Source organism: Euleptes europaea, chromosome 11 (assembly GCF_029931775.1).
Source record: "Euleptes europaea isolate rEulEur1 chromosome 11, rEulEur1.hap1, whole genome shotgun sequence".
Lineage (NCBI taxonomy): Eukaryota > Metazoa > Chordata > Lepidosauria > Squamata > Sphaerodactylidae > Euleptes > Euleptes europaea.
Window position 1 is genome coordinate 63,899,690 of NC_079322.1, and position 27,084 is coordinate 63,926,773.

General features: G+C 45.5%; 1 protein-coding gene across 7 annotated transcripts; it reads left to right on the forward strand.

Annotated features, from left to right (window-relative positions):
• Window positions 1-26,566, forward strand: CREM (cAMP responsive element modulator). 7 transcript variants are annotated; one of them, XM_056856968.1, is made up of 9 exons: window positions 1-124; window positions 8,804-8,950; window positions 11,279-11,376; window positions 11,482-11,624; window positions 13,506-13,694; window positions 14,541-14,550; window positions 20,662-20,687; window positions 23,562-23,718; window positions 26,295-26,566. In XM_056856968.1, exons 1-9 carry the CDS (start codon window positions 5-7, stop codon window positions 26,437-26,439), a joined length of 1,035 nt encoding a protein of 344 aa, XP_056712946.1. In that variant the 5' UTR covers window positions 1-4; the 3' UTR covers window positions 26,440-26,566. The 7 variants fall into 7 exon arrangements, with proteins under 7 accessions (XP_056712946.1, XP_056712945.1, XP_056712948.1 ...); XM_056856967.1 differs by lacking the exon at window positions 26,295-26,566 and adding an exon at window positions 25,845-26,010; XM_056856969.1 differs by lacking the exons at window positions 14,541-14,550; window positions 20,662-20,687; window positions 26,295-26,566 and adding an exon at window positions 25,845-26,010 and having other exon boundaries at window positions 5-124; window positions 8,804-8,957; window positions 11,283-11,376.
• The last annotated feature ends 518 nt before the right edge of the window (window positions 26,567-27,084 follow it).

Genomic DNA, 27,084 nt, shown 5'->3' on the forward strand with positions numbered 1-27,084 from the left:
GCAAATGACCATGGATGCAGGGGAACCGCAACAAGATGGCAGCGCAGCAGATTCTGTAGCAGAAAGTGATTCTGCTAATATACAGTCTCTGTCTGGCCAAAGTCAGATTTCTGCTATAGCTCAGGTAACTTTAAATATAATATTTATTTTTAAAGTTCCTAATAGCTAGGTTCGGTGGGTAAATAAAACAACATAAACGGTCCCTACCTTTTAAAAATCTCTCCCTTCCTCCAAAGTTCAACAGGGCTGTGTATGTGGTTCTCCATTTTATCCTTAAAAAAGTGGTGGACTCAAGAGCGGTGGACTGTACTCTGGAGAACCGGGTTTGATTCCCCACTCCTCCACATGAGCGGCGGACTCTAATCTGGTGAGCCGGGTTGGTTTCCCACTCCTCCACACGAAGCCAGATGGGTGACCTTGGGCTAGTCACAGCTCTCTGAACTCTCTGAGCCCCACCTACCTCACCTGCAAAAAAAGGGGGGGTGAGAGTTTATAAGGTGCAAAATCAACTTTTGCTCCACTTTTGAGTTGCTTAAATCCTAGCTAATTCTGTATTATAAATATCCGGCTGTCATGCATATTATATATAATCCCTTCTGGTGGCCATAATGCTAATTGATAATTATCTATAATGTGATGATTTACTAGGTTGTCTATTTAACTAGCCGGTTTCAAATCAGAACCCATGGCATCCGCAGTTCAGTCATTATCTAGGCAGGTGAAGATCTGCAGGTCTCACTATTTTCCCATTCTTAGCTAGCACTGGGAAGGATTTATTCTACATGAGACTTCCTTGCTAGATTGCAATCTTCTTTTAAATAGGAAAATTGAGTTTAGTGGCTTTGGCTTTCATTTGGACATGGTCATGTACCGGCGTGTCCCAGTGTCTTGGTATCCAGTAATCTAAAAAGGTAGTGTGGCGGCTGTAGGGTGAGAGAGAAATAGGGGGAGGACTCTGAGACAACTGCCCGCTGGACTGAAGTGTTCTGTAGACCCTTGTTAGTGTAAATATGGCCCACTTTCCATTCTGGCCCAATTCACACTAAAATAAACAGCATGTAAGGGGGGGTAACTCTCCTTGTGCTGCCTCTCACTTCTGCTTAGGTTCTTCACGTTGCATAAAGGAATGCCCCCTATTTGAGCAATGACCTACACATGGCTATAAGGAACTATTGATAAAGTTAAATGGTGCCTCTTTGGACTTGGATGGAACACAGAGATTCTGACAGAGTGACAACAGAAGAGGGAAATACAAATCACTGGGCAGGAGAATTAGCAAACCTACAGTGCGATCATAAGCTAGTTGCATCCTTCCAAGCCCTTCTGTGGATTTGTGTGTGTGTGTAAAGTGCCGTCAAGTCGCAGCCGACTTATGGCGACCCGTTTTGGGATTTTCATGGCAAGAGACTAACAGAGGTGGTTTGCCAGTTCCTTCCTCTGCACAGCAACCCTGGTATTCCTTGGTGGTCTCCCATCCAAATACTAACCAGGGCTGATCCTGCTTAGCTTCTGAGATCTGACGAGATCAGGCTAGCCTGGGCCATCCAGGTCAGGGCTCTGTGGATTTAGATGGGCTTAATTCCGTTTAGAATTGCACTGTCATGCTGTCAAAAGAATACCAGCCATTCCTGAGAAGTCTACTAAAAAAAAGTCTAAATTAGGAATGTAGGGCTCTTAACCGGATGCTTGTCTCGCTGAAACAAGCTTTCTTCCATAAACCGACTCAAATCCTAACTAAAAGCCTGGCTAAGCTGACACTCATCTAGAGCCACAATTTCCTGTCTGAAGAAAAAAGTTTTTCTTCACCCTTCTTAAACTGAGGCTGGCTCACCCTCCTGCCATCCAGTCCAGTTCCATGGGCTCTGATTGGCTCGCAATCACTTGGGATTTGCGTGCAGCCAAAATCTCAAGGATTGGTTCAGAGCCCTGGAGGAGAGGTGGGACTTTTGTGGGGGTTGCCACCGCAGTCCACAGTAGTCCAAAGGGGAAAAATGGGGAATCAACTCTCATTGCAGTCTAAGAGAAGGTAATGCAGCATAGACATGTCAGGTATCAACTGAAGCTAATGCGGCATCAGTGAAACAGAGAAAAATGCAGTTTGAGGCATATTCTGGTCCTAGTTATAGGACAACAGGAGTGATTCAAAAACAAAAGATTATTCTCTTTCCAGAGTTGGGAAGGGGGGGCATGGATAAGGTGGGCTCCCAAGTATGCTACCTGATTGTCCAAAGAAGGTGAAGGGGATGACTTAGATCTTGGGTATATTTCCAGACAGGAAAGGTATGTCTGGAGGCAGTCTTGGTTACTTTATTGATCTGTGGTCTTTGAAGGCAGTTCGAACAGTCCATATTACATTATAGGGTTAATTGGACTTATTTGTGAGGAATGTAGATGAGGTACAGTTCTTTCTTGGGCAGAATGCTGCAGAATCCTTTGAAGCTTTCCTTATTGGCCTGATTATCTTGTGATGGGCAAGTCTCAGCTAATAGCTGGTACAGTTGTTTTCTTCCGTCAGTGTGATGAAATTCGGCAAGATCCTATCCTTTCTGCCACCTGTCCTGTCTTTATTGTGGTAATGGGGCAGAGACTCTGTTTCTTGACCTCACGTGACTTGCAGGAAGAAGCTGGTACCTCATCAAGAGGAGGGGGAAGACGAAGCAAAAGGGAGACAGTGGCAAAACATTTTTTCTTCAGTTTTGTACAGAAGGGTTTCCCCCCCTTGAGCATTCATTCTTTGGTAAGCACCAAAACTCTGGAGGTATAAAACACTTGGGCTACTTGTCTCTGTTCTTGAGAAATCTTGGGAGGTAGCAATACTGGATAAGAGGGTAAGCCCATTTACAGATTCCACTTCTGCTATGAACTGACTAGGCAGCCCTAGGCAAACCACTTTCAAACATTGTTCCCAATTGGCAATAAGGGCAGGAAAAGCTTCCCCCTTCCTATTATCATTAATGACCTGCCATCTTCCGGATAATGATACTCCTCTCTCATAGTCATTGGGAGGCAAACCTTTTCTTTGCCCACAGTCTCCTAACCTTAAACAACTTCTCACACACAGCAGCAAACCAAGATGCCAACTCTGTCCCCATATTCACTCTGACAGCGCAATCACCAGACCTAAATCACCAGCCATAGCATCTTAGGTTCATTCACTTGTTCATTTTCCAAAGTTATATAAGTCATCAAATGTCCTCAGGGCCCTTCCACTCTCTATATCAGACAAACAGGTCATTCCCTACACAAAAGAATAAATGGACATAAATCCAACATTAAAAACCACAACACTCAAAAACCAGTGGGAGAACATTTTAATTTTCCAGGTCATTCCATTGCTGACCTAAGAGTGGTAGTCTTCAAACTGAGAAGCTTCAAGGGAAGATTTCAATGTGAGATTATTGAATTTGAGTTCATTCACGAGTTCAGAACAATGGATACCCCAGGGCTGAATTGGAACATAGGATTCTTATCTCACTACAGATGCTAATTTTCCGCCACCAAACATTTCCCCTCTCTTGTCAAGCTGATTACACTGTGCATTGTACCTCTGCATTCTGAGTTCTTTCTTTGCAACACCCCTCCCACCTTCTTACAGGGATATAAGGATGCAGGGATCTCCATTTCAACTCGTATCTGATGAAGGGAGTTTTGACTCTCGAAAGCTTATACCCCGAAAATCCTGTTGGTCTCTAAGGTGCTACTGGACTCTATTCTAGCTGTTCTACTGCAGACCAACATGGCTACCCTCTGAAACCACCTTCATGAATTTCTTTGGATACTAAAAAAAGTCTTATAAATATGGCTGCTACTGTTGTTATTCTTTGAGAGTATGCCATGCAACCTTTGAGTTTTGTCTGCTTCCTGGTCTTAAAACAAACACCTTAGGAGCTGGGTCTGACGTACTTCTAAATGCATTCTTTGTCTGTTGAATGAAACATAGCGTTGAATGTTTAGTGCCAATCAGCCTGGAGTCCTGAACATATCCTGCTGGAGAGACAGATACACATTTAGCTGATACCAACTGGCCCTGACCCAAGCTGGCCCTGTGCGTCTGACCATTTCTGGCATTACTCCGCGCGGGACTATAAAACTTGGCTTCCCAGGTTGCTGAATTGTTCTGCAGATTGTCTGCTTCTAGTAACTGAGAGTCTGTGCAAGCATTCAAATGCCAGCCTCGTTGCCGATTCCCCTCCTTACTGACGTCAGCCTTGCCAGGACTGCTGCAGTCAGTGCATGAGTAATCTAGCAAACATCTCTGAATGTGAGAATACTCTGGTAATTTAGGGGCTAGGAAACAGTGCAGCGGTTACAATACGGCAATCGAAAAGGTGAGAAAACAGACCCATCCCTCTAATTCTTTGTTTGTGTTGAGTTTAAACAGTATAAAAATAACGAAACACTGTTCTTTCCTGAAAGAACAACAGACAATGGCGAGAGAAACAGGGCCGCGTGGAGATTCCTTCCAAGTACTAAAATATTACCATATAGGTTTTAAGTCTTAGGTAGCTGTAAGTATGGATTTAAATTAGAAGAGAAGGGCCTGTGACATGAACTTACTCTTTGTGCATGTCCTGACTTCTTAAAACAAATATAGATTTTTTTTTGATCTTTCTTATATTGACCACATTGGCGTGACCTTGTTTCATTTTGCTCTTAGTGCAGATGACATAACATATTGCTTTAATCGTTGCCACCATGACTGTTTCAGCCAAGCGTGTTAAGATAGCTTAGGGTGCCTGGAGTTGTCCAGGAATTGCAAGTGATCTCCCGACTACAGAAATCAACTTCCCTGGAGAAAACAGCAACTTTGGAGGGCAGGCTGTATGGAATCACATCCCTGTTGAGTTCCCTGCCCTTCCCAGACTCTTCTCCCAACTTTTCGGGAATTTCCCAACCCAGAGTTGGCAACCCTATGGTAGTCTCCAAAGGGTAGTGAGTTCTCCCACCTCCTCAATATTACCCACTACCTCCTTTGGTACCCCAGCCGACTTTCAGTCACAGTATGCTAAGCTCCTGTAGCATTGGATCAGCAGTTCAGAAAGCCTGCTGGACGGTAAATAAGCTTAATTCTCGCATTCTCAGCCTCTATCCCAGAAACAAGCAGAAGCCGCTGCAGCTGGAACCGGGTCAGATGAGCCTCGCAGCTGCCTCTGTCTGGCCCAGAGCAGGACTGGGTGGAGTCCATCTTAGGGTTGACAACCTCCTGGTGGTGGCTGGAGATCTCCCGCCATTACAACCAATCTGGCAGCAGAGGTAGTTCACCTGGAGAAAATGACCACTTTGGAAGGTGGACTCTATGGCATTATACCCCAAGTCCCTCCGCTCCCCAAACCCCACCCCTTCAGGCTCCACCACCCCCCATCTTCAGGGATTTCCCAACTTGGAGCTGGCACAGGGTTGCCAACCTCCAGGTACTAGCTGGAGCTCTCCTGCTATTACAACTATCTCCAGGGGACAGAGATAGTTCACCTGGAGAAAATGACCACTTTGGAAGGTGGGCTGTATGGCATTATACCCCAAGTCCCTACGCTCCCCAAACCCTACCCCACCAGGCTCCATCCCCCAAAAAAATCTTCAGGGATTTCCCAACCTGGAGCTGGCGCAGGGTTGCCCACCTCCAGTTACTAGCTGGAGCTCTCCCGCTATTACAACTGACCTACAGCCGACAGAGATCAGGTCACCTGGAGAGAATGGCCATTGGACTCTATGGCATTTAAGTCCCTCCCCAAACCCCGCCCTCCTCAGGCTCCGCCCCAAAACCTCCCACTGGTGGCGAGGAGGGTCCTGGCAACCCTGGTCCATCCTCTTGCAGGTGGGGCAGTGTGCTCCCCCTGGAGGTTTGAGCTGGTATTCACCCCCCCTGGTGTCAGAAGAGGAAACAAGCCTGGCAGGCCAGGTTGGGCTATTAGGCCTAATCCAATAGGGCAGCCATAGAACAAGCCCAGCGCCGTGTCCTTGAATAAAGGGGTAAATATATCTCTGCATATTTACAGTGTTAAGGGAAACGTCAACAACCTTGAGGGCTTTTAGGAGGCCGAGCGCGTCGAAGAAAAGCAAGGGCTCTGAAATCCGATAAGAGTAACTGGCAAAAATGAATTTTATAAGTATAGTTAATGAATTATAGATCAATGGTAATGTAGTTTATATAATTTTAAATACTGTCAGAATACTTCTCCCGAGGTCCAGCGGTGGTGGGACACTCATTTAAGGTGGGTGGTGGGTATTTGGGCACTGTTTATTCTATAATATTATAATAGAAGATGTAAAACTGTAGTACAAGTGCTCTTTTTGTATTTTTTGTATTTTTGTGTTGCTTTTTAGTTATTTGTTTATGTGATTTATAATTTGTTATGTTTTTTTATGAAAACTAATTAAAAAATTATAAAATTAAAAAAAAAATGAAATCCGATAAGAGTTGCCCTCCCGTCGGAAGCAGGCCTTATTTGGAAAGATACGTAATGTTGCCCCCAAACCAGGCTGAACCGTGTATGGTGATTATATCGTAGAAAGGCTAGGAGTGTTTGATAATGGTCATTGTCAGATGGCGAAAGGAATAAATTATTAACGGTACGGTTTTGCCTCCTTTCTGTAAAGTCCATTAGGGAGATCCTTGCTCGTCTTGGAGCGGCCCCGTCCCGCCCTGTGTTCCCACAAACTAGTCGTTTCAGCATCACCCTGGCCACTGGCTTTCAGTGTGCGAGGACAGGAAAGATCCAAGCTTATCTTGCAATTGAACTGGGGAGTCTCTGGCTGGCCGTAGGCAAGTCACCAGCTCTGAAGCTTCTCTTCCTCCGTTAAACGAAAAGCGTAACTGGGGGGCCCTGGAGGTACTCGGAAGCAAGTCCCGTTTTCTTCCAAGTGGGGTTTGTTCCCAACATGTTGTGGTTAAGAGTGGTGGTTTGGACTCTGATCTGGAGAACCGGCTTTGATTCCCCATTCCTCCCCATGAGCGGCGGAGGCTAATCTGGTGAATTGGATTTGTTTTCCTCACTCCTCCACTTGAAGCCAGCTGGGTGACCTTGGGCTAGTCACACACTCTCAGCCCCACCTACCTCACAGGGTGTCTGTTGTAGGGAAGGGAAGGTGATTGTAAGCCAGTTTGATTCTTCCTCCTCCTCTTTCTCCTCTTCCTCCTCCTCCTCTTCTTTCTCCTCTTCTTCTTCCTCCACTTCTTCTTATCGCTGCCTCCAAAACTATAATTTCTGAAATGGGGCGGTGGGGGTGGGGACAGAGTGAAAGATTATCATGGGTACTTAAAATGTGCAGATGAGAAGCAACGGTGGGTGTGCTGTACAGCTTGTCTTATTGAAGTAGACAAGCCAGCTGTGAATAATAATAATAATAAAAAACAGCGACTACATCTTGGGTCAAAGTTAAAGCTCCTTCCCATTACGCTGTGTGTGATTGAGGGGGTGAGCTCCCCCTCACTGGCAGTCTTCGAGCAGCAGCTGGACGAACACTTGTCAGGGATGCTTAGGCCAGGGGTGTCGAACTCATTTGTTACGAGGGCCAGATACGACATAAATGTCACTTGGTTAGGCCGGGCCATGCCTTCCAGCCCAGATCGGGACCAGGGCGAAGGGGGGTTGGGTGGCGGCTTGCGGGCCAGATAAGAGCTCTCAAGGGGCTGGATCCGGCCCCCAGGCTGTATGTTTGACATCCCTGGTTTAGGCTGATCCTGCATTGAGCAGGGGGTTGGTCTAGATGGTCTGTATGTCCCCTTCCAACTCTTAAGAGTTCTGTGATTGAATTTTAATTTGTGATAAGTGTGAATATGTGGGAATGTATTTCTGCAAGTCACATGTTTCTGTGATCTCAGGAGTGAGCTAATACGCGGTCACCTTTTTATTCCTGTAATGCGGGGACTGTTGTTCAGTTGATTTCAAACCATACTAGATAAGCAAAGCCTGACAATTCCCAAGGCCTCTGTAATCTCATACAACAGGCATCTAACATGGAACTGAAAGCTTAAACAAACTTCTGCGAATTGTTGCTTTTATTTCTTTTATGGAGCATGTTCCTGACCAACATATTTTAAGAAAATAATCCTGAATATTTGGTTTCGGACAGGCATAGATATCTGCTTTAGGCACAGAGACATTTTTGTGCATTTATTGAACACACACCCCCCCACACACACACACAAAAAGGCTGTTTCAGTTTTGATGGAAAAGTCTTGTGAAATGCATGTGTCAGTGATTGATGTTATGATATTAACAGGGAAGCACAGGCATCTATTATACTTACATCTGCTGTCCACAGTTCCAATGAAATGCTCAAATAAATTCTCAGGGTAAGCTGTGATAAATTTTACTCTATTAGAAAACATGACTATGCCCATGCAAAACAGAGAAAGTGGAAACAATAGAACATGTTCTGCTGCAATGTCCCTTCTACAAGGACATAAGATCGCAGTACATTCTCCCCATATTGTCATCATTCCTGGGAGAACAGAAGAAGCTAAAGTTTCCCTTCTCTTAGCAGACTCCTCTCAAGAGATAACCGTTCAAGTAGCCAAATTTTGCCTCCGGTCTAGTGGGATTCGTAAACGGCTAATTGAAAACCTTTCCCCATAGAAGATCTTTCCTCCTCTTCTTCAAATCATCCCTCCCAGAATCATCAACTTTTATTATTTTATTATTTTACCCTAACTTTGATTTTTATTCAGAACTGATATTGTATTGAATATTAGAAAACAGCAAATCTCCCCCTTTTTTTGCAGGGGTGTGTATGGGTCAGATAATTCATATTGGCATCCAAATGCTTATGTGAACTTACACCTTTGCGATCTCTCCACTGCCAGGTGTCAGTAGCCGGATCCACAACTGGGAGAGGCTCTCCCTCAGTAACCGTTGTGCAGTTGCCTTCTGGCCAAACGGTCCATGTGCAGGGAGTGATTCAAGCCACCCAGCCTTCAGTCATTCAGTCACCACAGTTGCAATCTGTTCAGGTTAGTCGTCTCTTCCGTATTTTTGCTCCAGGCTTTTGCTTACTCTTCACAGCGTCTTGGGCTTCTCATTGTTGCCCCAGCAGTGGACAAAAGAATCTCTTGTGCTCAAATGTCAAGGGCTGGTTGTTGCCAGACTAATGTTTTGTTAGTTGGGCTGCAGGAGGAGTACATTAATATCTTTCTGTTTACTTCTTTGATTGTGTCACGGTACATTGTGTAGGCACATGGATAATATAAATGTAGCTTCTTTTTGGTGTCATTTCCCCCGTGTGTTCTACTTTTTTCTTCTTCTTGTAAATGATCTCATAGCACATGGTAATTCATATATTTGGCAGGCCTGGAAGTCTGCGTGGCCCAGCTCGCTGTGATGTGAAAACTATATTGTGCAGACATACAGGACATATGCTGAATTCTAAGTATTTCATATTTCTTTTTAAAATGAATCATAGAATCATAGAGTTGGAAGGGACCACCAGGGTCATCTAGTCCAACCCCTTGCACAATGCAGGAAATTAACAACTAACTCCCCCCACATCCCCAGTGACCCCAACCCTCCCCCCGCTATGCAGGATCCCACAATCAAAGCACTCCCGACAGATGGCCATCTAGCCTCTGCTTAAAGACCTCCAAAGATGGGGACTCCACCACCCTCCGAGGCAGCACATTCCACCGTCCCTAGTCCTCATTACTGTGAACCTTTCACTATTAGAAATGTAATTAAGTATATTTGACACAGTATACCTTTTATTAGAGAACCTTGACTGTCACAAGGATTATTTCCCAGCATCCTTTTATGTAGGGAAAGGGGCTGTGGCTCAGTTTATAGAGCATCTTCTTGGAATACCGAAGTTCCCAGGTTCAATTCCCGGCATCTCCAGTTAAAGGGACTAGGCAAGTAGGTGATGTGAAAGACCTCCACTTGAGACCCTCTGCTGGTCTGAGTAATCAATACTTACTTGGATGGACCGAGGGTCTGATTCAGTATAAGGCAGCTTCATGTGTTCATGTATGTAGTACTCCAGTTGCTGCCAAACTATGAACCTTCCAAAATGCCTCCCAATATGTTTATTTCAGATTCCATACTATAGATACTGTATTTTTCGCTCCATAGGACGCACCTGACCATAAGACACACCTATTTTTTAGAGGAGGAAAACAAGAAAAAATCTTGTTTTCCTCCTCTAAAAACTTGTCTTATGGAGTGAATGCCGGCTGGGCGCGTACGCGTCCAGACGGCGCGAGCCCGCGTTTCCCATCCCGACGGCCAGCAGGGAGGCGGGCGGGGCCACACAGAGCCACGTGGGCGCGTCGGGACGGCGCAAGCCGGCATTCCCCGCCCGGACAGCCAGCTGGGAGGCCGCTCAGAGCTGGGGCCGCTCAGAGCTGGCTGGCCGAGTGCGCGTCGGGACGGCGCGAGCCGGCGCACGCGCCCAGCCAGCTCTGTGCACCCCACCCACCTCCCAGCTGGCCGTCGGGGCGGGGAACGCCGGCTCGTGCCGTCCCAACGTGCATGCGCCCAGCCGGCATTCACTCCATAAGATGCACCGACATTTCCCCTCACTTTTGAGGAGGAAAAAAGTGCGTCTTATAGAGCGAAAAATACAGTATTTTTGGTTTTCAGAACAGGAGTTTTTTTTTTCCATTCTGATTCTTCCTTGATGTAATAAATATGTTTTGTTTTGTGTAGTGTGGTGTAGTGATTAAGTAGTGATTAAGAGTAGGCTAGTATCTGGAAGACCCAGGTTCGAATCACTACTCATACCATGGAAGTTCGCTGAGTGACCTTGGGCCAGTCACACTCTCTCAACCTAGCCTACCTCACATGGTTGTTGTGAGGATAAAATGTTGGAGAGGAGATTGATGTAAGCTGCTTTGGGTCCCCATTGGGGACAAAGGCGAGGGATAAATGAATTAAATTTTAGAAGTTTATTTTAAGAGTAGTCCTTATTCTCACTGTGCCAAATATGTCTGTAATATGTCTATGAGTTCATCCTATACTCACGCACAGACTACATGTTGTTTGATTTCCCAGGGAGAACGAATAGATGCTAGAAACCTTTTTTACTGGGTGCCCAACTCCTGTGAGTAAAAACTAGCCATAGAAACAATGTTTTAAGGTGTAGGACAAACTAAAAATTTCCAGGAATTTCATATGAATCCATCAAATGTACTGTATATATGGCAAAGTGCAAATAGTACTTAAAATACTAATTTTGAAGGTGTGGAGCAAAAGACAGAAGTCGAATATGCAAGAATGAAGAGCGACACCCTATTTGTACTTCAGCCATAACTTGTGCGTGAACTTCCTTGGCTGTGTTCTTATTATAGGTAGTGTCTGCTACAAATGCAGACGAATCCACGGAATCGGAGGCTGTAATCGATTCTCAGAAGCGTGGGGAAATACTCTCAAGGAGGCCTTCGTACCGGTGAGCTCTGCTTTGTTTCCCTGTCAGCCTTTGCTTTCTGAGTAAAAATCACTCAGTCTTCCAGAGCGAGATTCTTAAACCTGTGCGTGTCTTTCTTTGCGTCAGAAAAATTCTGAATGATCTTTCTTCTGATGCCCCTGGTGTCAATAAGATTGAAGAAGGAAAGCCAGAGGAAGAAGGAGCACCCTCTGGCATTCCCACCATGGCCGTGCCAACCAGCCTTTACCAGACTAGCACTGGACAGTACAGTATGTATTTCCACGATATCAGATAGGTCGTTTAATTTAGTTGTTCTTAAAAAAAGACCTTTAACACAGTTTGGAAACTTGGAACTGTTGGGAAGAAGGCTTTAAAAAAAGGATGGGAAAGTTCTGTAATAAAGCTTACATTTACTTCGGTGGGACTGAATTTGGCAGAGACACAGGCCCGCAGTGACTCAGTCCTGTCTATCCTATCCTGTTCTGTCTCAAAAACGCAAACAGTATTCCTGTCGCCCAGGCTACAAGTAAACTTTGCTACAGCTGATAACAAGAGGAGGAGGAGGGCAACAAAGATGGTGAGGGGTCTGGAGACCAAGTCCTATGAGGAAAGGTTGAAGTAGCTGGGTATGTTTAGCTTGAAAAGGAGAAGACTGAGAGGTGATATGATAACCGTCTTCAAGTACTTGAAGGGCTGTCATATAGAGAATGGTGCCGAGTTGTTTTCTGATGCCCCAGAAGATCGGACAAGAACCAACGGGTTGAAATTAAATCAAAAGAGTTTCTGTCTAGACATTAGGAAGAATTTTCTAACAGAGCGGTTCCTCAGTGGAACAGGCTTCCTCGGGAGGTGGTAAGCGCCCCTTCCCTGGAGGTTTTTAAGCAGAGGCTTGATGGCCATCTGTCAGCAATGCTGATTCTATGGCGCTAGGCAGATCATGAGAGGGAGGGCATCTTGGCCATCTTCTGGACATGGAGTAGGGGTCACTGGGGGTGTGTGGGGGAGGTTGTCGTGAATTTCCTGCATTGTGCAGGGGGTTAGTCTACATGACCCTGGTGGTCCCTCCAACTCTATGATTCTATTCTAAGAAAGAAGCTCCTTTGCCTTCATGGTGAAGAAGCAAGAGGGAGTTTTAAGTTGTGGACTACTTTTTTTGTGTGGGGGAAGCCCAGCGCAAACAGCAGGGTGCTGTGCATACGGGAAAGTTCCCAGGTGTTAACTTCTGTGACAGTGGGCTCCAGTTTGGCTCAGCTGTCATAAGTTTGGGAAACACTGGTCTGGGAGCTCCTACCACTTTTTCAGGGAAACATTTATTGCCTCAGATCAGCATTGCGTTAAGCTAAGCGGTACCCTAATTGCGGAAGTTCCTGGAAAAGTGGTGGCAGACATTGAGCAGTGTGTCCCAATCTTCTGACTGCTGAGCCACTCCACTTTTCTGAGTTAGCATTGGAGCCGTGCATTACCCTTACCCCCTAAAAGCTTGGAAGGAGGTATACACAGAGCATGGATGCACAGACTTGCAACAAGTGACCTCCTCTGAGGGAAAATAATTTGGGTATATCTCCCATCAGGTGTGATTGGATCTGTCAGCCCCCTCTAATCCAGAGAAGCAGCAGCATTACCTGCCCTAGAATCATAGAGTTGGAAGGGACCATCATGGTCATGTACTCCAACCCCCTGCACAATGCAGGAATTTGACAACTACCTCCCCCACACACACCCAGTGACTCCTACTCCATGCCCAGAAGGTGGCCAAGATGCCCTCCCTCTCATGAACTGCCTAAGGTCATAGAGGGCTTGTAGAGGGCTGTACATTGGGAGGTGGTAGTCTCAGCATCTCCAAGGAGTGTTGAATTAATAATGCATGGTAGCATTCAGGGCACGCAAATGTGCTCTGGAACAAAGTTCAACTCCAGTACCACCTTAGAGACCAACAGAGCTTTCCAGGGTATCTGACAAAGTGAGGTTTGATGAAAGCTTATATCCTGGAAAATTTTGTTCATCTCCAAGGGGCTACTGGACTCCAATTTTGTTCTATTGCTACAGACTAACACGGCTACTCATCTGAACGTGGCTAGCTGGCTAACTACCCTAGAACCACTTTCAGACTCTTGTGACTGTAACCTGACATTGCTGTTGTTTTTGTTTAGTTGCTATAGCCCAGGGTGGAGCAATCCAGATATCTAATCCAACATCTGATGGCGTTCAGGGGTTACAAACATTAACCATGACAAACTCGGGAGCTCCTCAGCCCGGCGCTACCATTGTACAATATGCAGCTCAAACACCCGATGGCACACAACAGTTCTTTGTACCTGGGAGTCAAGTTGTTGTCCAAGGTAACTTTATTTTCCCTTCAAGCATGTTTTCCTTGTTGTGTTCCTAAAGAGAGTTACATCCTGCTAAGTTTATTAACCTCCGCAGATTTAACAGTGCAATTCTGCTTAGCATTGCACTACCAGTCGGCAAAGAAGCATTTGTTTCTTATTTGGTGGCTATATTAATCTAGGAAGTATAATTTCCATTGTTTCTGACAGCATGGTTTTTAGATGGCAAAAAGCTTAAAAACGCAAAGGATTACAGAAAAGTTTTTAAAATTATGCCAGCCTTTATCGAGGATTGATATGTTCTGTGTAAATGCTTGTAAGAAGAAAATTTTAGGTAAATAACAATTAGGAGTGTTCACTGGAACAAGAACAATTAAAACACAAATGTTCAGACAACTTCATGTTAACCGTTCTTAAGATTCCAGCTTCTGCAAACTAAACTAAATGGCTTTTGTAACTAAAAATGTGAACATTCACATAACATTGGCATTCTAAGCTTTTTCACACATTGCATAACAACAAACTTCGGTTTGCCACGAATGTATGACCAATAAGGAACTGTATGAATCCTAACTTTCGAACATGATCTTCTGAAATGTGTATCATGTTAATGCTTCTTTAGATATTCATTTTGCAAACTTAAAATTTAATGCGTGTAGCATTCCATAGTTTTTTTAGGAACTGAGATGGTAGAATGGAAATGTAACTGGATTGGAGAGATATGCAAGAAAGCTGGAAGCAATATTTGTAAAATGTGCTCAGTAATGCTAACGAAAACTGGCTCAAATAGATTTCCTGGAGACGTGGGCATAGAAATGTTCTAAATAAATATAAACAGCCAAAAAAATCAGGTAGAAGAAGAAGAAGAGTTGGTTTTTATATGCCGACTTTCTCTACCACTTAAGGGAGAATCAAACCGGCTTACAATCACCTTCCCTTCCCCTCCCCACAACAGACACCCTGTGAAATAGGTGGGCCTGAGAGAGCTCTTAAGAGAACTGTGACTAGTCAAAGGTCACCCAGTTGGCTTCCTGTGTAGGAGTGGGGAAACCAACCTGATTCACCAGATTAGCGTCCGCTGCTCATGTGGAGGAGTGGGGAATCAATCCCGGTTCTCCAGATCAGAGTCCAGCCCCTCAGCCTGTCCTTATAGAGCTTGGTTTCTAGGCTGTTTGAGTGAGAGCTGCGGTGAAAAAGAAGGTTCGGTAAAGGACTCTGCACCAGTCATGCTGGTTTAGATCCAAGTTGCTGTATTAAATTTGCAGTCTACCTGAAAGCTATTTATACCGTTTGGTTCAAAGAGCTCAGGAGAGCTCTTTGGGGAGGGGCTGTGGCTCAGTGGTAGAGCATCTGCTTGGCATGCAGAAGGTCCCAGGTTCAATCCCCGGCATCTCCAGTTGAAGGGGCTAAGCAGGTAGGTGATGCGAAAGACCTCTGCCTGAGACCCTGGACAGCTGCTGCCGGTCTGAGTAGACAATACTGACTTCAATGGACCGATGGTCTGATTCAGTATAAGGCAGCTTCATGTCTTCATGTGTGAGAGACAGTGTTAAAACTCTAGCTGATCCTCCAGCATACTCCATTACTATTGGTCCAGACATGGAAGAACACCCCTAGTCGCTCTAGTAGAAAGCCTGTAGTTAAATGCCTGCGGTGGTGATGAAGGAAACTGGGATTACCAGAACTGGTGTTTGAATGACTGGATTGATGTAGTGAGTTTATATGCCCCCTTCTGATCTTCATTGGTCTCCCTAGGGCAACTGTTGGAAGGAAAGGGCCGTGTTAGTTCCATGAAAGAACGGAATAAAATTGCTTTCTTTTAATAACAGTACTCAATCTGCGCAATTTTACAGCTGTTCATTCCTGCAAATGTACTCTCAGCAGTGTGGCTGAGGATGGCGGTGGGAAAATCATGATGTATTTTTGTGGGGTTGTAGGACAGACGAAGTACTGTGAGATAATATAAGAAACCATCCTCCCTGTCCAGACAGAAAAAAATGGAAAAAAAATGATGAGTTATGGTGAATAATTCTTCATACTGCCTAGAGGCATGCAGCTTTTATCACTTGGTAGCATGCTTCTTTATGACAAAGGGGAAATTGATGGGAAAACTCTCCTACTGTCGGGAAAGTAAAGCATGCATAAGTAGCCTTGAAAAGCTGTCATATAGAGGATGGTGCTGAGTTGTTTTCTGTTGCCCCAGAAGGTCGGACCAGAACCAACGGGTGGAAATTAAATCAAAAGAGTTTCCATCTAGACATCAGGAAGAATTTTCTAACAGAGCGGTTCCTCAGTGGAACAGGCTTCCTCGGGAGGTGGTGAGCGCTCCTTCTTTGGAGGTTTTTAAGCAGAGGCTAGATGGCCATCTGTCAGCAATGCTGATTCCATGACCTTAGGCAGATGATGAGAGGGAGGGCATCTTGGCCATCTTCTGGGCATGGAGTAGGGGTCACTGGGGGTGTGGAGGGGGGAGGTCGTTGTAAATTCCCTGCATTGTGCAGGGGGTTGGACTAGATGACCCTGGTGATACCTTCCAACTCTGTGATTCTATGTTTCTATAGTTGCTTGAACGTGTAACATTCTAAAACACCTTGTAATATGTCACCTAACTTAGTACATGGTGTCCTGGTGTAGTGGTTAAGAGCGGTGGACTAAAGTGATGGAGTCTGATCTGGAGAACTGGGTTTGATTCCCCACTCCACATGAGCGGCGGAAGCTAATCTGGGGAACTGGATTTGTTTCCCCACTCCTCCACACGAAGCCAGTTGGGTGACCTTGGGCTAGTCACAGTTCTATTGAGAGCTCTCCCAACCTCACCTACCTCATAGGGTGTCTGTAGTGGGGAGGGGAAGGGAAGGTGACTGTAAGTCGGTTTGATTCTTCCTTAAGTGGTGGAGAAAGTCGGCATATAAAAACCAACTCTTCTTCTTCTTCTACAAAACTGTTCTGTCCTGCCTGTCTGCTCCTCAGTTTTCATGGAGAGGGGATTCCCTTTGTGTTTCCAAGGGCAATTTTGAAAACACAGCTTTGAAAAGCCTGAACACTGAACTCTCTTCAGCCCTTTGCTTGCAGACAGGTCTGATTTGCGGCTGGTTCCCCTGGGTTTTGTGCAGTGCTTTTTGTACCGCTGGGGAGAGAGCGAGGCGAGGAGGGTGTATAAAAAACGATGAAGCAATTGTTTGTTAGTCATGGTTTTCCCTGGGCTGCCATTTCAACGAGGAGCCGTTCCAGTGAGAAAGCACATTAATGACGGGGTAGGCTAGTGAGGTCATTATGATGTCAGTGCGGGAGCTTTGTAATCCTGCACATGCCTGCTTGTTTGGGCCATTTCACTCTCAGCTGGTGGCAGAGGAGTGTCTGAGCAGAAGCTGCCATGGCTGTGACAAGGGATGAAACCGGTAGGTGCTTTTGTGAGCTTCTCAGAAAACGGGAAACGCAGGCTGCAAGTCCTGCCTGAGCCGTCAGTTTGCTTGTTGAATCGCATTAGCTTCAGTGGGGTTTAACCAGTCAAACGGCGTGCAGCATCACTGTGTGTTTTACTAAAACATCCAGCATTGTTGCGATACATGCAGTGTTTGCTTGCCAAGCACAGTTTTAATTTGTTTTAGAAGTGTACTTTGTTTTCTTATTTCCCTAGTTGTTGCAGCATTTTAAGGGGAACTACTGGCTGGTTTCACTTTGGGGCTTTTCCTTTCCTCAGCTGAGTGTTGAAACAGCCCTTTTCTTTAGATATGAAACAACCAACCTGTCGTGGCAGTGGGGGCTTTCTCTTTTCTTAGCCTGGAAATGTCTGGGAAAATTTCTTCTTTGGCTTTGAGCAGTTGGAGTGGAGTTGCGAGGCAGATTTTCTGTGGAGTTGCACAGTCAGTCCTGTAGTACTAACATTTGTTTCCCACAGATCTAAAGGGCAGAAATAAAACGGAGCGGTGCTCAGCGACCGCGATAACTCTCAGGGAATGTTCTAACTCTGTTGTGATTTTTATTTCCTTTATTTCCTCCGGCACTTGCAAATGGTCCGTTCCACTGCTCATTGAGTTCAGAAGGGCTGACGTCATTCAGATTTCCTGGAATCGTGTTTCAGTTAACGGGCTGGAAAAGTTAAAACTCCACAAACAAAATACACATTGACGTCAGCCACGAGTCATGCTGTGATTTAGTCAGTTCCTTTCTGCTCTAGCTGGTGCTGCTGGCACTTTGTATAGTGTTCTTCAGCAGCCTGTGCTATCTTTCTAGCAGAGGCGCTCTGGTTTGCGTAACCTGTTTGTTTTGATCCAAGTGTCAGTCTCTTCTCTAAAGCCATACCTAGAGATCGCTGCCTCATGGGAACACAGGAACCAGGAGCTGCATAGCAGACTCAAGTAAAGTTTGTGATCTTTCTGACAGTGCATGTGTGTGTGGAGGGCGGGGAGGGGTGAAGCTTAAGGTTGCCAGGTCTGGGTTGGGAAATACCTGGAGATTTTGGGGGTGGAGCCTGGGGAAGATGAGGTTTGGGGAGGGGAAGGACTTCAATGGGGTATAATGCCATAAAGTCCAATTGCCAAAGCGGCCACTTTCTCCAGGGGAACCGATCTCTGTCGCCTGGAGATCAGTCGTAATAGCAGGAGATCTCCAGCCACCGCCTGGAGGTTGGCAACACTAGTGAAGCTGCTTTCCCTCTTGCAGTAGCATGTGTGGCTCTTCTCTCTGATAGAATTTTACAATTTCTAAGCGCCCCATGTTGATATTGATCATTCTTTATGGAAGTTTTACTTTTTGTACGGTCTGATAATTATTTGGGTTGTTTTTACCTGTTGTTCTAGTACCCAGTTCACCCCCCTCCCCTGCTCTGTTTCTATTGCAGAATTTGCTTAATTTGAAAGCAATCTTAACTAAGGTTGCTTAATCTGAAAGCAATCTTAACTAAGGTTGCACAATGCAAGGGGGTTTCTGGAATTCCATTTGTTTACTTTAGTCCGCCCTCTCTGCCTTCTTGGCTTGCTGTCCAAGCACTTTTATCAGAGAATTTGTAATACCGTAGTTAGCTCAAGACATCATTGGCATATATAGTATCTCTAATACTGAACTAGGCGGAAGCTTTGTAGTATGTTGGGTCAGAGGTTCAGGCAGGAAAATGTCATGGTGCAGAACTTCAGCCTTGCCAATTTGCAATCTGATTTATCCCCACTAAAAGTCTAGAAATCAACCAGACTTTTGTGCATTCCTCTAAGTAGACCAAATTTTCCCCACTGTTTGCATTTTATGGTAGATTCCCAGCAGTGAGGAACATCACAGAGAGAATTAAAAGCAAAAGAAATTAAACGTTTAGAACTTTAAAAACAGGCTTAGTGGATCAGATCAAAGATCCTTTTTGTTCAGCATCCTGTTTCCCACAGTGGCCAGCCAGACACCCTCAGGTAGTTCCCAAGCCCGGCATAAAGGCGACAGGTTCCCCCCCCCCCCCAATAGTTGGACTCCCTCCCCAAGACTTAGCTAGAGGTGAATAACAAGCTGAATACCACCTTGTCTTGAACGGCTGTATTTGTTTATTGTTAGTATTAGCAAGGCATCTAACCTTGTGAGATTTGGGTTGAAAGCATTTCTTTTGGAAGCATCTCAGAAGCTAGCACAGATAACAGAATGATTTAGCTGGCTGTCACATGCGGTTAAAGGGAGAAAGAAAAGACTCCTTTTGATATTCACTTCCATTTGGCTGTTAAGTGTGTTTAGTAGTGGTGAGGTTTGACTCAAACAATTCTGCCGTTGAGAAATCAACCATCTTTATAGTGTTTTTTAGACATGGGTGCCCAGGAGAACATCCAGTGATTTTTCCACTTAATAGACAAAACGTTCTAGCCCTATGTGGCACTCTGTAATCATAGGGCTCCTCCCTGGGAAAAGTGAATAGTCTATGTTTTATCGTGAACAATTGCAAGGGGATTAACTTCCAGTACTTTGCAGAACAGGCTTGCCCAACCTGTGACCTCCTGATCTCAATTCACCTCACCAGTAGGGTTGCCAATCTCCAGGTGGTAGCTGGAGATCTCCCGCTATTATGTCTGATCTCTAGGGGGACAGAGATCAGTTCACCTGGAGAAAATGGCCACTTTGGAAGGTGGATTCTATGGCGGTATACCCCACTGTAGTCCTCCCCCTGCCCAAACCCCACCTTCCCTAGGCTCCACCCCCCAAATCTCCAGGTATTTCCCAACCTGGAGCTGGAAACCCTACTCGCCAGATATGTAGGGTGGCCTACCAGCGCTGATAAAGCTGATTTCACTCTGTGCCTGGGACTGGAAAGCCAGAATTGATAGACACCAGGCAGGACTCTGTGACTGGTGGGCTGCATTTGGTACGGTGGGTCACAGGTTGTGCAGCTCTGTAACACAGTGTTGCCGCATCACCTCACAAGTAGTAGGCTCTTGAAATCTTTCCATTATTGTTTATCTTAATTCCCCTTACTGAATTCCCCTTACCTGATGACTGCTAAAGAGAGCCAGCGTGGTGTAGTGGTTAAGAGCAGTGGTTTGGAGTGGTGGACTTTAATCTGGAGAACTGGGTTTGATTCCCTACTCCTCCACATGAGCGGCGAAGGCTGATCTGGTGAACCGGGTTGGTTTCCCCACTCCTACACATGAAGCCAACTGGGTGACCTTGGACTAGTCACAGTTCTCTTAAGAGCTCTCTCAGCCCCACCTATTTCACAGGGTGTCTGTTGTGGGGATGGGGAGGGAAGGTGATTGTAAGATGGTTTGATTCTCCCTTAAGTGGTAGAGAAAGTCGGCATATAAAAACCAACTCTTCTTCGTTTTCTTCTTCATCTTCTTTTAAGAAAGACTTCCTGGTCATCACCAAACCGCAATGTAGTGGCCTTCAGGAAATACCCCCACATGGGGGGCTGAGACAAAAGATCTGTACCAGCAGTGGGAAAATTTCTATGCAGTCAGTCCTCAGTAGACACAACAGGTCACAGGGTGGTATCGCACTTTGCAATGACTTACAGGCAGTCTGCACCTGAACTTATGGCATGTTCTTATAATGTAGGTTTCTTAGGGTTTCTGACACAATCACTGCTTCCCATCCCAATATAAGGATAACCTTAAGCAGAGGTAGACCCTTCTAAGCCCACTGTCTTCAGTGGATTTAGAAGGGCATGACTCTGTATAGGATTGCACTGTCGGGCAAACAGTGATACAGACAGAGGGTAGTTTGTTTAAAGCTTGGTCAGCATTAATCCAAGTGAATTATTGCAGAGAAGAACAATGAATGATTTTTCATGTCTCTGTGGCACTACTTTGCATTCTGGTTTAGAATATGCAAGTCAGCTTTCCAGTTACATATTCGTGAGCTCACTAGAAGCAATAACAATAAACTCCAGTACCACCTTAGAGACCACCAGAACTTTCCAAGGTATCTGACAAAGTGAGCTTTGACTCACAAAAGCTTATATCCTGGAAAATTTCGTTGATCTCTAAGGTGTACTGGACTCAAATTTCTACTGTTACAGACTAACGCGGCTATTCATCTGAACATTGGCTAGCCGGGTAACTGCCCTAGAACCTGTTTCTGACTCCTGTGTCTGTGATCTGACATTGCTGTTGTTTTTGTTTATTTGCTGTAGCCCAGGGTGGAGCAATCCAGATATCTAGTCCAGCATCTGATGGCATTCAGGGGTTGCAAATGTTAACCCTGACAAACGCAGGAGCTCCAACCACAACAGTGCTGGCTCAAGATGTTTTGCTGCCTGACACAGCCCTTGCCTCACCCAGCTGCCTATGTCTCCCATGCGCCGTCCCCGCTGGGGAGATGGAGCAGCCTCCTTGATTCCCCCATGACCTCTTTAAAAAAAGAACGCAAGCCACATGTGCCCCACAGACCTTCCCTGTTGAAATCATTCCCCTTGTGAGAGTTCATCCTTTATTTATGTCACCTGTACAAGTGCGGTCGTCGGCAGAGTTTCCAGGGCAATCAATGTGTTGGCCAAGCTCTTCCAAGAAAGAGGAATCTCTTTGAGATTTTAGGCAGCCAAGTAGCCCGTATGTGGCTCGCTGTGCTGTTTTTAAGGGAGGCTGGCTCAGGGAGGAATCAAGGAGGCTTACCTGCTGTGGCTCCCAGGTAGAAATGGGAGCAGGGTCAGCAAAGGGGATGGGAGACTGCCCGCCCCACCCCAGCCAGAATCTGCTGCCTGAGGCAACTGAGACAGCCAGGTAATCTGCTGCAGTTGGCCTTATGAGTCAATGAACTCCGACAACAGTGATCAGCAAATTATTTTGCGGGTCATGGGCAAGACATGTGCAGATCCACTGTTGACCCAATAATCCTGAAACAAAAACAGAAATTGAGAAGCATATTTCCCAAGAGTCTCATTTAATTCTCTCAATAAGAACTTCTAAATTCAGAGCCTGTCTTGAAAATGTTAAAGTTTCCCGGAAGCCACAGGTATAATGGCTGTTCAGATAACCGGTTCCAACTTTGCTTTAACCTTGGTTACATAAATCGTGCACACTGACAACGCAGGGGCAAATAACTGTCGCCTTCATGCTGTTTATGCATTTCCTGGAAGCACCTGCCTGGGCTTCGTTGGAAACAGGGTGCTTAGCCAGGTGGACTCTCGATCTGATCCAGAGGCTGTGGTTCTCCTGGCTCTCTTCCCACTTTCTGAAAACCCTTTCAGCAAGAAAAACTAGAGGATTCTTTGTTTGCATCTGTCTTCACAAGATAGTGGTCCACAGAGGTCTTTAATGTAAACTGTAATCTGAATATATGGTAAGAGAATAGAAACCCAGGTGGACTGTATCTTCAGTGGCAGAATGTTGGGGTTGTTCTGTTTTGTTAGATAACTACTGGCTGGGAGCCTAGGAAAGTGTGTCTTCCTCTCCAGACTAGGGAGCAAATGCAATGTGAAGAACTTGGCATCTATCAGAGATGCCCACATCATTCAGAGCGAGTAGTTAGACATCTAATGAAGTCATCCAGTGATAATAATCATTGGATAATGCTGCTGCAGTGGTCATGTTTGTGGGCTTCCTAGAGGCACCTGGTTGGCCACTGTGTGAATGGACTGCTGGACTTGATGGGCCTTGGTCTGATCCAGCAGGGCCTTTCTTATGTTCTTAATGAGGCTCGAGCCTCCAGTGTGGCTTGATGGGGGGGGGGGGGCTTGGCCCAAATCTGTACCTGGGGCCACTGCAGGGTTCCACAGCAACTAGGCGGCAAGCAGAGGAAAGGCCGGACATCTCTGAGTCAGTTGCCTCGGAAATGGCATTCTCACAAGGCCCAGGACTCTCATAAGACCTGGAGCTGGGGGAAGGGGTGCGGGCTGCTGCAAAGGCTGCTGGGGATTTCAGACTCCCATCGCCAGAGGGTGACAGTGACAACCTCCGCTCACTGCCCTCCCATGTTCTCTGCCCAAGAGTGAGAGGGGCTGTGGCTCAATGGTAGAGCATCTGCTTGGCATGCAGAAGGTCCCAGGTTCAATCCCCGGCATCTCCAGTTAAAGGGGCTAGGCAAGTAGGTGATGTGAAAGACCTCTGCCTGAGACCCTGGAGAGCCGCTGCCGGTCAGAGTAGACAATACTGACTTTGATGGATCAAGGGTCTGATTCAGTATGAGGCAGCTTCATGTGTTCATGTGAGAGGGAACAGAGAGAGCAATCCAAAAAAGAGGAGGAGGAGGATGAAGAGGAAGACCTGGGTGAGAGAAAGCACATTCCCTGTCTGAGGCCTCCAAAGGGGGAACTGTGGTGAGCACCCCCCCCACACACACACACACAGGCGGCGGCTGAGGTAATCCCCGCCCCAGAACTCCTGCAATGGACCAGTCGGTTCTTGGGTTGTGGCTATGAATTGTGTTCTTTTGTGTTGCACTCAATCCCGCCTTACTTTTTCCCTCCCCAAACCACAGCGGCTACTGGTGACATGCCAACTTACCAGATCCGAACTCCGACCACTGCCTTACCTCAAGGGGTCGTCATGGCAGCATCCCCAGGAACGTTGCACAGCCCGCAGCAGCTAGCGGAAGAAGCGACGCGCAAAAGAGAGCTGCGGCTTATGAAAAATAGGTACTGTTGTTTTGACAAAAGCGAGGGCTTGGTGTTTACTTTCGGGAGCACATGGCAGGGAAAGATTAGGAAGAAATCACCACTGTTGCTGAAAAAGAAGACTTTTGCAAAGGGAAGCGGTGAAGTGGGTTCTTGTTTATAAGGCCCTGCACCTTTTCATGTAGCTGCTGAGAGGAGGGCGCCGCTCTCTACACTGCTGAGGGCTGGTGGCTCATTATCACCTCAGTCATGATATTTAAAGCATCCTTAATTAATGTCACGTTGCCTTCCTGTATCTCTCTGGTCTTTAGGGCAACGGTGGCCAAAAAGCTCATCCCATAGTACTTAGAGCGGCAGCTGATTTGACTACTGCTGGTGTGTTAAAGCGCTGCCAACCTGTGCCAGCTGCTGCCTGTTCCATTCAGGTCCCCCCCCCCTTTTCTGCCCTTTCTTTGACCAACACTTGGTGATAAAGATACAAAGGCAAAGCCTGGTGGCTGTAAAGAAAGCCTCATCCTCTCAAATGCCAGGGAGACATAAACCGTTCTACACATCGTGAAAGACCATCCAAGATAACTATAGTATTGTCAGCTTTATGGTCTCTTTTCTGAAGAGAGTTATTCAGGTGGCCTTTGGCCATAAGAATTCTTAAGCATTATGCAGGACTTTCCCCTTAGAAATTGTTTGACAGCAGTATAAAGTGATCGTTCTCTCTGAAATGTCTGCACCTTTATGGAATGTTAATGCTCAACATAAATGTACATGCATTATCAGAGCTGTGCAACATGCAACGGAATTATGTTATCCTGTTATTGCTGGTGTTTTAGATTAGAATGTTGCCTTTAATGAAACTTCTGAAAAGGAAGGCAAAAGGCCTTTGTTTCAGTTTTTAGGCATATGAGCTTTGTCAATATTCCAACAGCTGGTTTCATGAAATAAATTAGTACATTTTGCTGTTGACTGCCCATTTTAGGGTAGATGTGTGAATGGGCTCTTGTGTGACTTGAGCTTTGTCTTCCGCATTTTGGTTGGTGATGGCTGGTGTGCAGAATATACCAACCTTTGTTTTCTTACCTCCCGTGTGTTCTCTGTGGCCTCTGCATGTTCCCTGCTTTTGTTGATTCATGCTGCTAGCATGTGCTTTGCCAGGAAAAGCTCTGTCGATTGCAACTAACCTTGGTGTTACTCGCTTGGTGTTGCCTTCATGGTATTGCTTTTTCTCATGCCTTGTTGTTTTAAGTTGCTCATCAGAGGTATCCGTGTCTCTTAATCCAATCTGTATCATCTTCTCTCTCCAGATTAAATTCTAATGTCCAGTCAGTCAAATATGCACTGATTAAACACATGAAGCTACCTTATACTGAATCAGACCCTTGGTCCATCCAAGTCAGTATTGTCTACTCAGACCAGCCGCGGCTCTCCAGGGTCTCAGGCAGAGGTCTTTCGCATCACCTACTTGCCTAGCCCCTTTAACTGGAGATGCCGGGGATTGAACCTGGGACCTTCTGTGTGCCAAGCAGATGCTCGGCCACTGAGCCATAGCCCCTCCCCACACATTTGCTATATAAACAAATGATGGCAAACTTCCAAACAACTTAATGTGAGCTCCCCACATTTTTCATATCCATTTTAAAGAATGTGTTTACAGACTTTGTCCTTTTATTTTCAGAGCTTTTTGTGTGTGCAAAATCTCAAAATGGCATCTAGACTTCAGTCTGAAGAGAGAATATAGTGCTTACCTTTGCTGATATTTCATTTTATAATTTTTTTCTGGCATATGCTAAGATGCTTCAACGCTGATTCAAGCAGTAAACATTGAGATATTATGGAAGCCGATAGTGGTGGGATTTGATCATACTTTGCAATTATTTTGTGCAGGTTTACCCTGCTAGTGGTGGTTCGTTCACAACTGATAGGAGCAAATGCTGTTTATCTGTGTTGTAATAATTGATCACGCTGCATATGCTTTATTCCTCACCAGCTGTGTGCATTGTCTGTGGGCCCGAATCTGCATTGTGACCTGTTGGAACCAATATGCTGGTTCAGCATATTGCGGCATTTTGATTGCCGCAGGTTCTCTTTTATCTATCCAGGCTCTCGTTGCGTTGTGGCTGTTCCTGTAGTCATTTGCCTTGTGTTGCTTCCAGGGAAGCTGCCCGCGAGTGTCGCAGGAAGAAGAAGGAGTATGTCAAATGTCTTGAGAACCGGGTGGCTGTGCTTGAAAATCAAAACAAGACTCTCATTGAGGAACTCAAGGCCCTCAAGGACCTTTATTGCCATAAAGCAGAGTAATCGGCACTTGGCCGTTGGACCTTTTTTGCTATGAACGCTAATCAAGGCATGAGATGAAGCAATTCTACAGATTGCCATGTGATCCTTGAGGGGAGGGGCAGGATGCCGCCCTGGTGATGCCCACTTTCTTAGATGTTTTCTAAACGGTCGGGAGTTGTTCCGAAAATCAGAAATCATCAAGGTCTCTGTGTTATACTGCTCTTTCATCACTGTTTGTACTCCGCTCCACACACATACACGTGCCCCTTTGGTAGCTTGCCAAAAAACGTGTCTTTGTTTGCCCTTTTCACTTCTGCTTTTTTCAGGGAAGCTGCAAAAGAATGTCGGCGGCGGAAGAAAGAATACGTGAAATGCCTGGAGAGCCGTGTCGCGATGTTAGAAGTCCAGAACAAGAAACTTATAGAAGAGTTAGAAACCTTAAAAGACATTTGCTCTTCCAAGACAGACTAGTGTCGGTATTGATAACTGTGAACTGGCTAACAGCATGTACAGATGCTCCTGCAGGCAATGTCTAGTCGACCAGAATTATGACTTTTCCTCTGTATCATTTGTCTTCTCCCTCCAGCCTCTAATATTCCTGAAAACTTTTTTGCTGCATTTTTTGTAGATTCTTAGTTGAGACTTCAAGTCTTTTTCTCATCCCGAAAAGAGTCCAATGTTTAAGGCAGTGTGTGTTCCGAGTTTTCAAAATGAAACATCTGCAAGAACTGCTCTTCTGCCCACTATTTGCATTAAATTATTTTTTGTGTGTGCAATTTTGGTGATATCCTGACATGCACCAGTATTTTAAAGTGATCAAAGATAATGCATCTGACACAATAAAATGGAAACCACCCAAAGTATCTCAGGAAAGAGTTATATATATAAATATAAAGTATGTTATGACATACATGTATTAGAATACTAGTTTACAAATGACTTTATGGCATATTTTTATATTCATTGCTTTGTGAAGAGAATATTGTATTGCTGTCACTGAGTGCCATAGTTGAAACTAGTTTTTTAAATAGAACCATGTTGGTTAATCTTTGTAGTGTTTGCTGTTTATTTGAAGCGAAGTTTTTAAAAATGTAACGTGTATGTCGTGCAGCATTT

Bases quoted from the DNA above. Each gene is read 5' to 3' on its own strand.
- CREM (XM_056856968.1), top strand. From the start codon at position 5: ATGACCATGGATGCAGGGGAACCGCAACAAGATGGCAGCGCAGCAGAT. The intron at 11,625-13,505 runs GTATGTATTTCC...GTTTTTGTTTAG, and splicing joins GACTAGCACTGGACAGTACA to TTGCTATAGCCCAGGGTGGA. The intron at 20,688-23,561 runs GTTCTTATAATG...CCCAAACCACAG, and splicing joins TGCACCTGAACTTATGGCAT to CGGCTACTGGTGACATGCCA.